This window comes from Typopeltis vanoorti, chromosome 18 (genome assembly GCF_054136105.1).
Source record: "Typopeltis vanoorti isolate ZY-2024b chromosome 18, IOZ_Tvanoo_1.0, whole genome shotgun sequence".
Taxonomy (NCBI): domain Eukaryota; kingdom Metazoa; phylum Arthropoda; class Arachnida; order Uropygi; family Thelyphonidae; genus Typopeltis; species Typopeltis vanoorti.
In genome coordinates, this window is record NC_143566.1 from 83799949 (window position 1) to 83812035 (window position 12087).

The 12087-nt window shown below is 35.0% G+C and overlaps 1 protein-coding gene across 1 annotated transcript in view; it reads right to left on the reverse strand.

The window, feature by feature from the left end:
- Positions 1-1535: 1535 nt before the first annotated feature.
- LOC150096869 (sodium-dependent noradrenaline transporter-like) overlaps positions 1536-12087 on the reverse strand; it is a 190141-nt gene continuing 179589 nt past the window's right edge. Inside the window, exon 14 of the mRNA XM_090408749.1 lies at positions 1536-3660. Coding sequence (XP_090264875.1) covers positions 3637-3660 — 24 coding nt within the window. The 3' untranslated portion in view covers positions 1536-3636. The remainder of the gene's footprint in view (positions 3661-12087) is intronic.

Here is a 12087-nt window from a genome sequence, read left to right on the forward strand (position 1 = left end):
GGCCTCCCTCAATGAGTTCCTGATTCCCTGGAGGTCTCTTAATGAGAATAATAACTCTGAAGTTAATATTGCTATGTATGCTTTCAGGTTGGGAATGTTGGTTCAATGTTGATAAGTGCAAAGTCATATACTTTTAGCCAAAAAAGATGGAATATATGTATTGGAGGAACCTTGCTCCAGGAATGTGTTACTGGATAGAAAGCTGACGTTTTTGGACACATTGCAAAAGTTATGAAAGTTACCTAGATAATTGCTGCCACAATGAGAAGGGCACCAACAGGAATAAGGAAGTAGTAAAGACACTAATCAGGCCACATCTAGATTTCTGTGCATAGATCTGGCCACCTGGCTATTTAAATGATCAGAGATGTGTGACTAACTGCCTTAGAACTCTGGAATGTTGCTTATGAGGACATATTATGGGAAAGTGCTGTGCAGAGCCTGGTAAATAGGAAGAGATGATTGAATATATTCACACATTCTATAATTGAGAGGAGATAGATATAGAGGAGTGTTACATAGTGTAACAGTAAATGTAAAATAGTAAATAAGAAAATACGAAGATTTTTTGCTTGGCAAGCGGTGAATGTTACAACATTTTGAAGCAAGGTGATCTGTGATAGTGTACCCTACTGTCATGAATCTACTGACTCCACGGAAGCCAATAAATAACACTATAATATTATTATATTGAAAATAAGCATTCTAGATTAATATAATGATATTGTGTTATATTGTATGTGTGCCTCACAGATTTGAAACTTTAAATATTTAGTTGCTAGTTGCAACTAAATATTTGTTTTACAGAAAGCTCATTTAACTCTTGTTATTGTTAACACAATAAACTCACTGATTATAATAAACTTCTGAAAAGTTTCAGTAAATATCTCATAGCATCAATGTTATTCTAAACCAAATTTACTATAGCAAAATTTCCACTATAAATTGTTCCTTTAATTCCTTTAAATTCATTACAGTGAGAGTTTAGGTATATGAACTTTTAACTAACTACAATCAGCTCTCACCATTAGCAAACCCCATCATTAGGAAAGGATATTATAATAGGAAAGTAGGACTGAAAAAGGTTTTATCAATGCTCCTTTATCAGACATGCAAATTGACCAGAGTTTCTAATTTAAATTAACTTGATAAACTGGACTAGCGTTTTTAATTTAAATGTAGTCTAAATAACCAATGAATAATCTTTTCAGCACCATAATTGCTGAAAAGTCACAACCAAAAATCAAATGCTGTTCGAATGGAAATTTTCTCTGTCAAATTTCCAGTATAATAAACTATTCCTTTAGTTCCCATAGTTCACTATAGTGAGAAGTGACTGTAGAATCTTTTGCAAAAGATTTGAAGCTGTATTTATAAATATTTGTATTCTAGGTCTCTGCTTTGTTCACCTTTTGTTTTTTATTTATTTGTCTGGATTTCTTAAATAGTTTTGTAACAACTAAATTGAGAACTACAAATAATATGTCCAAATGAATTAGCAGTGTGATGATGTATTCTACATGAAAATATGGACGTTTTTAGCACTAGGTCTTTTTTTTATTTTCCATTTCAAGATTAATTCTATCCCGGATAACATAGTGATATACAAGTTGTGTACAGATTAGTAATGTACATAAATCTTGGAAGTCCTTATGGAAATATCCCACACTGTTCATAATATGAGGATACTTATAGTCTGTTATATTCGCATATGCTGATATATATCTGACAGAAGTTCACATAGTTAATTATTCTAAGTAGTCCAGGAACGGCTTCACATGAAAATTAGAAGCATTAAAATTACAGTTCTCAAAAACACTGAGAAAACTGTAACACAAGCCTTTCTAAGCTAGCTTATTATACAGGGTGTCCCAAAATTCACGCAAGATTTAAATTTAGCGCCATTTGTGCAGTAAAGTGTTGCCAACAAGAAAAAAAAGACAGCGTGACAGCTGACAGTTCAGGGTTATTAAAAATGGAGCGCTACACAAAAGAACAACGCATTTTCATTGTTGAGCAATATTTTAAAAATAATGAAAGTTTGGCAGCTACAGTTCACAATTTTCGTACAAAATATGGTTGGAATAGTGATTTAACTTCATCAACTGTGAAAAGATTAATTAAAAAATTCAAGGAAACTGGATCAATTAGTGATCTTATACACTCTGGCCGTCCTTCAACAAGTCGTTCAACAGAAAACATTGAAGCAGTTTGTGAGCGTGTTGCTGAGAGTCCAGGAACATCAATTCGGCACCGTGGTCTTGAATTGGGCATTTCGAGAAGCTCTCTACAGCGTATTCTCACAAAAGATTTGCATCTTTATGCTTACAAAGTTCAACTGACTCAAGAACTGAAGCCTACTGACCACACACACACACACACAGCGAAGAGAGTTCGTTGAATGGATTATGGAACAACAACAAGTGGATGCTTATTTTTCGAACAAAATCATCTTCAGTGATGAAGCTCATTTTCATCTTGATGGCTTCGTTAATCGACAAAATTGTTGCATTTGGGGTTCAGAAAATCCACGAGTGATAGTTGAGAAACAAATGCATCCACAACGTGTCACTGTTTGGTGCGGATTTTGGGCTGGAGGTATCATCGGTCCATTTTTCTTCGAAAATGCGGCTGGTAAGGCAATAACAGTTAATGGTGCTTGCTATCGCGACATGATAATCCAGTTTTTTGTGCCTAAATTGCAAGATATGGATGTGGACAACATGTGGTTTCAACAAGACGGTGCCACATGCCATACAGCCCGAGAAACAATTCAATTACTGCATGAGTCATTTCCTGGTCGTGTAATTTCCCGTTTTGGTGATCAGAATTGGCCGCCCAGATCATGTGACTTAACGGCGTTGGACTTTTTTCTTTGGGGTTTTTTTGAAGTCTAAGGTTTATGCCAACAAGCCCATGACCACCCATGCCTTGAAGGAGGAAATTGAGTGCTGTATCAATAAAATTCAGCCACATTTATGCAAAACGGTCATGGAAAATTTCGACAAAAGAGTGCATATGTGTCAGCAAAGCTGTGGAGGCCATTTACCCGATATGCTATTCCATGCATAACCCTATACTTTATGAATCAATAAGAAATTACAATTTTTAATTAAAAACCTGTGTTTTCTATCAAAATTACTCCTTGCGTGAATTTTGGGACACCCTGTATAAAGGTGACGAAGTAAAACTTAAAATGTTGAAATAATTGAATTTGTTGAAGCTGCTCTATTTAAATTTTGCACATATTCTATAGAGCTTTAAAAAACATATGTTTTCATAAGAATAAAACACATTTGATTTTTGCAATCTGCATCATACAGGATTGCAACATGTTTGGTGCTGTTTGTCTCAACTCTTATTCTGTCATGAATATTTTGTCAGCACTAAACCAAATATTCCATTAGATAACCGATGTTATCTTTCACACATCATCATCAATAATCATCTTCTTCGACATTTGATTCTTACATTTGCGCTTCTCTTTATTTCACATCTTTGGAATCAAAAAATGTCAGATGCTGTTTCATCCCAAATGCTGAGCATTCTTGGCAGCATAAGGATTTCATGTTCTTTTAACTACAGTTTTCATATTTACACAGGTCACATAGTTAATTTCTTGGTTCTGTAGAAGCATCACACATATACCCAATGTTTCCACTAAAAAAATAAGAAAAATTAAATATGAATTAGGTTACTGATTTTACATATATAGATAAAACTATATTTTTAAACAGAAAATATTAATTATATACATAAATTTATAAATGCCACAGAGGTTCCAGTTTAAGTACAATAGCAGAACAGCTACCCTTTCTTGACAATATGCAGTGAATAGGCCAACACCTTATATTAATTTCAAAAAGCATTTCTCAGAAGCAAAACCAGACACAGAGACAGGAAATTGTCAATTGATGCACTCTCCAGTTCACACAACCAAATTATGATATATGTACCAATCAAAAATTCATTCAATAACAATGCAATTTACAGACTTGAGATTCCATGGTACAGTTGTTTGTCTTTAAAAAGTTTCACTGCAGTTTATGATCAGAGCTATAATGATTATATTATATTGATGGGACTGCACCACAAAAAAATTAATGAGGTTATAGGTTTTGGGATGATAATGAATAGGAAGTTGAATATTTTTTGGGGAGAGGGGGGGGGGGATAAATTACAAATGTGGACAAAATAGCACAAAAATTACAAAAATAAAAAGATTTCAAAACAGACAAGTTAGGTTAATGAAATTATTGTTCAAGTTGATGTCACACGTTTGAGATAATGTGCTCTGAGTTATTACATGGGATTTCATTGAGAAGATACAGTAGTAGACAAAAAATAATGAGCCTGTGGAATGCTATGAAAATAAACTAAAGTTTGCAGGTTGCAAATTTTGGTTGAATTGACAGAAAAGAGGAAATATGATAGAAATGTGTAAGTTACTAATGAGATTTATAATTAGTATACTATGAACATCTCTGTGGAGTCTGAAGGCTCACCACCAGAGGCCTACACTAACCATTATTCATATAATACCTATCGTAGTTTTAAACTCATTCGCTGACAGATCACTCACAACTGCATCTGCAACCCACTCAAAACTCTCCAAGCAAAAAATCTCACCCTTGCTAACCAAACTCTTACACAACTTCCAGAGGATATCATTTCATTCTTTCCTGCTTCCTGTCATGTATGAAAAAATTCTTCTGCATCTATCCTTTAAAAACCTTTAGTAATTAAAGTGTTTCTATCATGTATCTTCTTTTCTATTCTCAACCAAACTTTGTAATCCTCAAATCTTCAGTCTGTCCTCCTAGGGAATATTCTAGTATTCCATACACTTGTTGACATCATGGTTACCTACTCTAAGTCTACTCCACCTCTCTTATGGAGCACTTCCAACATCTATCACCATCTAGGCTACTTGCCTCTGGATCCTCTTGATCACTTCCCCATTCCCAATATATCAAGCAATCACAGCATGAAAGCCTTTAAGAAGGGATAATTTCCTAATTCCTACTTGCCTGTTTTTTTTTTTTTTAGCATCCAAGTGATCCTTTGATTTTTTCCACTTTTGCAATGTGCCCTCTATTCATCATCCCCTTAAATCATTAAATCAAATTAATATAATCTAGTTCTATCATCTCCTAAACTAATTCACTGTCAGGGCACATCTAATTCTGGCAATCTATTCCCCTCATTCACCACTCATCCAAACAAAAAATATAGTCCACACACACACACACTCTTACACAACTTCCAGAGGTGAGTCCTAGTTCTCTTTCTCTCTATTCAATATGTATTGGAAAATTTCTTTTGTGTCTATCTTATAGAACCCCTTTATTAACTTATAAGTTTCTATCCTGTCCCCTCTTTTCCACTTATCAACTAAACTTTGTGTTTCCACAGCCCATTTGGTTAGATAAGCCCTTTGGGTGGAAAGACCTGGGTTTAAATCCCATCTACAGTGTGAGGAACCTTTATCAGGTGTTTTCAATCAAATTGTGAGTTAATTGGTCTCATACAGGGTGGAGGGTTTTTTCTCCCATAAACTCGGATTTCTTATCCCTCAAAACAGGCAAATCAGCCAGGAGAATACATGTAATTTACAAACAAAAATACATTACAATCGACAGCTTTATATTGATTCCATGAGATGGTGCTATACATACCCATAAGGAGCCTCATGACCATTGTAACACCATATGCTCATTAATTAAGCTACCAATCCATGGGTAGCCTAATCAAGACCTTATATAATGGAACCAGAATCTCCTTACTTCTACACTCATGTCCTCTGCATCATTCCCAGAATTCGTTGTGTTGTCCTCACAATCTTGGCAATGTATCCTCTAAATTTTAGATCCTTATCCACCATCACCTCAAGATTTCCTCCATCTCCAACAATATATCTCCACCAAATGTAAATTCTACATCCCATCTTTGTTTCCCAAATTTTAAACTTCACATATCACAACACTGAACTGACATCCCCCAATCCTGTGCCCATTAAAGTCTTGTAAAGCCACAGCATCTGCTGTCATACTCTTCATAGTTTTCCCAACTTTGCATCATCTGCAAACAACTCAAGAAACTAATTTTCCTTACTTTCAGTTGCAATCTCATCATTCCAATCTATATTGATGGCATTAAAATCACTCATAATGATCACTCTTTTCCCATTTGCTTGGCTAATCTGCTTATACATTTCCTGGTCACTACTTTCCACATCAGGTCAATAGCAACATCCAATGAAGTATTTTATTGTATTCACCTCCATCCCACACCATACTGCCTCAAAACCATTACCACTATTCCCCCCTTGCATCTCTACCTTGGACATAATTCGTTTTCTATCATCAATAGCACTCCACCTCCCTTTTTGCCCTTTCCATTTTCATGAAATATGTCACATTCTTCCATCTCTATTCCTGTGAGGATATCATCCTTATTTATTCCAACAATTTTTGGGTGAATGACTCAATCAATGCAACCATTTCATTTCCCTTGTTATTCTTCTAGCATTCATATACAAATCAGCTCATTTCTGGATCTATAACAAATTTTGCTGATACCACTTATTAGATGTAATCTCCATACTTCCTCAAGCCATTTCTTTTTCTTCTTATCCATCTCAGAATCTTCCAGATGTTCTCCCTACATCCCAGGCCATTTCATTTCCTTCTTGTCTACACACACACATTCACTTCCTTTTTGAGCATCAACTTTTCTCATAATGTATTCCCCTGTCCACCCTGAGTCTCCTTGTTTCCCTATTTGAAAGACGAATTCAACAGTTGTTCTCATTCTCTACAATCATGCTACTCACTTCTATATTCATAAGCACCACTTCATTCTCTCCTTTCTTACTCTCTCGTTCTTTCATATAGCTTCTTACTCACTAAGATTCTTTCTCTGCACTCTCTTCAAATGACCATACCAAACCATTCAAATGAAGTCCGTCACTTTTATATAGTTCAATTCATCTTTCAAACTCATTCCACACATCAATCTGCGTTCTTTTCTCTACATGCATTTCCCCTAACATCATTCATAACACTTGCTCTCCATCTCATATCACTACAGGTATCCCTCGATTAAAGCAGTTAATTAATCCCTCGATGTTACTGCGTATATCAAAATCGCGTTAATCAAATCTAATAATCAATGGTAAAAATTACAATTCGTCCATGATCGATTACGGTATTAATAATTCGTTTTATATGATACTCTTTTAGGAAAGATAAAAAATGAATGCAAAGTAAATGTTTAATAAATACTTGTACCTACATTATTTACTGCATTCTTTTTTATCAAAAGAAGTTTTCAAGAGTCGTTTGAACAGTTTTAGTTTTTTTTCTTATCGACATGAATTCTACAATAACAAGCAAAATGACTCTACAGACCTCGGCAAACAAGCAATGAAACATAAAGAAAAAACTGCAATTATAATACATGATATACAAATTAAGTTAATATTGAATCCAACATTATTTCATAACCGAATACAGAAACTACAAGAGTTTCATGCTAAATATATAGAAACTACAAGAGTTTTGTGCCGAATATATAGAAATTAAACGTTTCGACGGATGCAAGCATAAGCAACCTTATGGGCAACTCGTAGTAAAGGTGAAGTAAGCTCCAGATCTCTTTCCTTAGTATTTTCCATAATATAAAGCACATCTCCTAGAGGACATGTATGATAAATAAGCCTTTGGCTCTCTATTTCAGTAATACATGATGGTTTATTTATTTTTAGTTACAATCTAGAAATTACTGAACAAAGAATAAAAATTAAAAAATAAAAATAAATAAATAAAAACTAAACCATACTATACTGACATCGGAGGTCGCGGTATCTCTCAGATACAATTTAATGTCAAATATCACAAACCTTTACATAACATATGTTAAACCAAACTAACAGCAAAAAACAGTGCCGAATATCACTCATAAGATATGAAAGCACAGCTACGCATGACCTCCAAGCTGTACACTGAATTGTGTAAGAATATTTATATTAAATTATACATTTTGTATGTATCTGTCAGATCAACTGCGAGCTACGCAGGGTTAAATGCACATTAATCAAAACTCTTGGCGCATATATCAAGGGATTGCCGCAATTAATTTCGTCGCGTTAATCAAATCCTGCGTTAAGCAAGGGATACCTGTATTATACCTGTGCAGCACACTACCTTTCCTATCACATTATTATCTTTTATCCTTCTCAACAACCTCCTGATATCCAGTCTTACATTCTCCTTGTTCCCAGTAAAGTCATTTGTTCCTGCTACTACCAACTCGTTTGCTAGCTTACTCCTCATATCTAATGCCTCAATTACTCTGTTCATTTTACCTCCGAGAAAACAAACCTTGCATGTCTTCTCATTTACCACACCTCTAATAATCGAATCCCCATACGATGCCACTCATGAGTCTTTTGTTACCTCTTTCATACCAACATCATTTGTTTCTGTCTTCTTCACCCTTCCATACATATCCACAGTTCTCTTCATTTCTTACCTCATCTTCACCAACTCAGCTTTCAAACCTGGCATCATTCTTTCGCTCTCATACACTCTCACTATCTTAACATCCATCACACAAGTTTATTTGCCATCAACCCTACATGCTATTTTATCATTAACTTTACTCTGTTTTTTAACATCATTATCACATGCTTCATTAAATTCGAATTCTTTTCATTGCTATCACTTCACACACACTTTCTGAACGTTTGCACAATCTTCCTCAACTACCGTTTCAGTTCTGATGTCATGTTCCTTACTCATATTTAAACAAGCCTTGTGGTATATCAAAATATCATACTTCCTAATTACCCATACTTGCTCCTTTTTCTTATTCAGCCTCTCCACATAAATATCCACAACATCTTCTCATGGACATGTACTACTTTCATAGCACCATACCATTTTTGAAAAATCCACACCATTTACTTTACTTGTCTTTTGTGACCTATGCAACAATCTACCTTTCACAGCCATATTGTATCAGAGTACAACAAGAAATAATGAATTTAAAGTAATACCACCTTAGAAATTCAACCAAGCACTGCATTCCACATTCAAAGTAACACTCAATCTACAAATTACACAATATCCTCAAACATTCAATATAAAATGTATCTAAATTAGATTGGTTCCTTCAGTATGAAGGAATGATTACGCCATCCTCTCCTATGTTCTCTACACTTAAGTTCCTCATGATTCCACCCTGATCAGGATGAAACACCCTTATAAATTCATCACTGAATACCTCAACAATGTCTTCTGCAGCAGTTACCATTCTACTACTTTGTATTAAGGTAACTTATTTCAGGAATTCATTAAAATTTAACAGTATAACTTATGAGCATTAAACTTACAAACATTTCCATGCATGCACCTGGGGACCAAATATTTGTATAGATTTGGTTCCCTGGTTTTCATAGTAATGAGGATATACAGGCAGTCCCCGAGTTATGAATGGGATACATTCCTGAGAACGTCTAAGTCGGATTTGTGTGTAACTCGGATTCCTGATGAACAGCGCATATGCGGCAATAATAATAATATAATGGCTCATATGTGGCTATAATAATATAGTGTAATAGTGTAGTAATAATAATAATAATACCCCTATACTGTAATAAGTTACAGAAACTATTGTGCTCTTTCTTTTAATTCAAAGAAACAGAACATAAAAACAACCTTATACAAAAAGTTTAGATAGGAGAAATTTCAAAATGTCTTGCTTACTGAAAGGGGCATTTCTGAGGCAAGAAGGTAGGCTAACATTAATCTGAAGATGATGATGGAGATGATGCTAGAGAGGATGGACCTGGTGCTGGAGAATCAGGATTTGATTCTGTTGCTGGAGGAGGGGAGCTTACCACTGAAGTTGGTTTCTTGAAAAAGGTATCTAGGATTGTTTGCACAGCTTTTTCTTTTTTTCATCATAAATGGCCTTATAGCAGCTGATGTTCTGACTAATTGCATGGTAAACTTTTTTAAACTGCTGAATGTTAGGATCTTGCTCCTCAAGCTTAGCAAATCCTGATTCAATGAGACAAAAGGCTTCAGCTAATTCTTTTGTCATAAACTTTCTTGGCTCTGGATCTTCTGATTCTTCATGTTCTTGTGTTTCTATCAGCTGCTTCTCTATTTCCATAAGATTTTCATTGGTTAATTCTTGTGAATGGGACTCTAGTAAGTAAATGACATCATTTCTATTGTGTCCAATTGCAGTGCATTGCCACTCTCCACCACAGCTTTTCTGGCTTCGGAGATTTCTTCTGTTTCTTCTGTGAAGCCACAAAAATCATCACAGAATTGAGGGCACAGTTTGTTTCACAGCCCTTTAATTGTTGATTGCTTTACTTCCAAGAATCAGCAATGTTTTTGATGGCATCGTGGATGTTATAATTCTTCCAGAACTCGTTCAAGGACCACATCATCTTCTGTAGCTCTGACTGCATGCAGGGATGTACGGCATAATAAGCCTTAAATGCAGAAATGACTCCCTGGTCCACTGGTTGTAGTAACGATGTAGTGTTGGGTGGTAAAAATATGACTTTACGTTAGGGTGAAGGTCATCTAAAGATGTTGGATGTCCAGGAGCATTGTCCAGCACAAGCAGAATTTTAAAGGAAATTTTCTTTTATGAACAATAATGTTCCACAGCAGGAATAAAACAATTCAAGATCCAATCTTCAAACATGGCAAGTGTGACCCAAGCACTTAAATTTTACTTCCAAATAACAGGAAGAGCTGCTTTAATAATGCAGCGAAGTGTGGGTTTGTTTACATGTGGGAAATAAACTAGTTCTGGAATTATTAATTTAATTACAGGTATCCCTCGATTAATACGGTTAATTAATCCCTTGATGTTACTGCGTATATCAAAATTGCGTTAATCAAATCTAATAATCAATGGTAAAAATTACAATTCATCCATGATCGATTACTGTATTAATAATCCGTTTTATATGGTACTCTCTTAGGAAAGATAAAAAATGAATGCAAAGTAAATGTTTAATAAATACTTGTACCTACATTATTTACTGCAATTTTTTTATCAAAAGAAGTTTTCAAGAGTCGTTTGAACAGTTTTAGTTTTTTCTTATCGGCATGAATTCTACGATAACAAGCAAAATGACTCTACAGATCTCAGCAAACAAGCAATGAAACATAAAGAAAAAACACTGCAATTATAATACATGATGGTATACAAATTAAGTTAATATTGAATCCAACATTATTTCATAGCCGAATATAGAAACTACAAGAGTTTCGTGCTGAATATATAGAAACTACAAGTGTTTCGTGCCGAATATATAGAAACTAAAAGTTTCGTCCAATGCAAGCATAAGCAACCTTATGGGCAAGTTGTAGTAAGCTCCAGATCTCTTTCCTTAGTATTTTCCATAATGTAAAGCACATCTTCTAGAGGACATGTATGATAAATAAGCCTTTGGCTCTCTATTTCAGTAATACATGATGGTTTATCTAGAAATTATTGAACAAAGAATAAAAAAAAAAAAAAAAAAACTAAACCATACTATACTGACATCGGAGGTCGCGGTATCTCTCAGATACAATTTACTGTCAAATATCACAAACCTTTACGTAACATGTTAAACCAAACTGACAGCAAAAAAACAGTGTGGATTATCACTCGTAACATATGAATGCACAGCTACTCATGACCTCCAAGCTATACACTGAATTGTTTAAGAATATTTATTAAACATTTTGCATGTATCTGTCAAATCAGCTGCAAGCTCTGCAGGATTAAAGACGCGTTAATCAAAACTCCTGCCACGTATATCAAGGGATTGCCGCAATTAATTTCGCTGCATTGATCAAAACCACGTTAAGCAAGGGATACCTGTATTTAATTATTAATTATCCTTATGGGCAGCCTTGGAAGCCCGTTCTTAAGTACAGAACGCCGTAAGTCAGGTCATCCGTAACTCAGGGACTGCCTGTATTGGAAAGGGCCCAGAAATGACTAAGGTGGTAAGTGGCCTTTGGGATGTGGGATATGAAGACAGTGGAAGGCATGCAGTTTGCA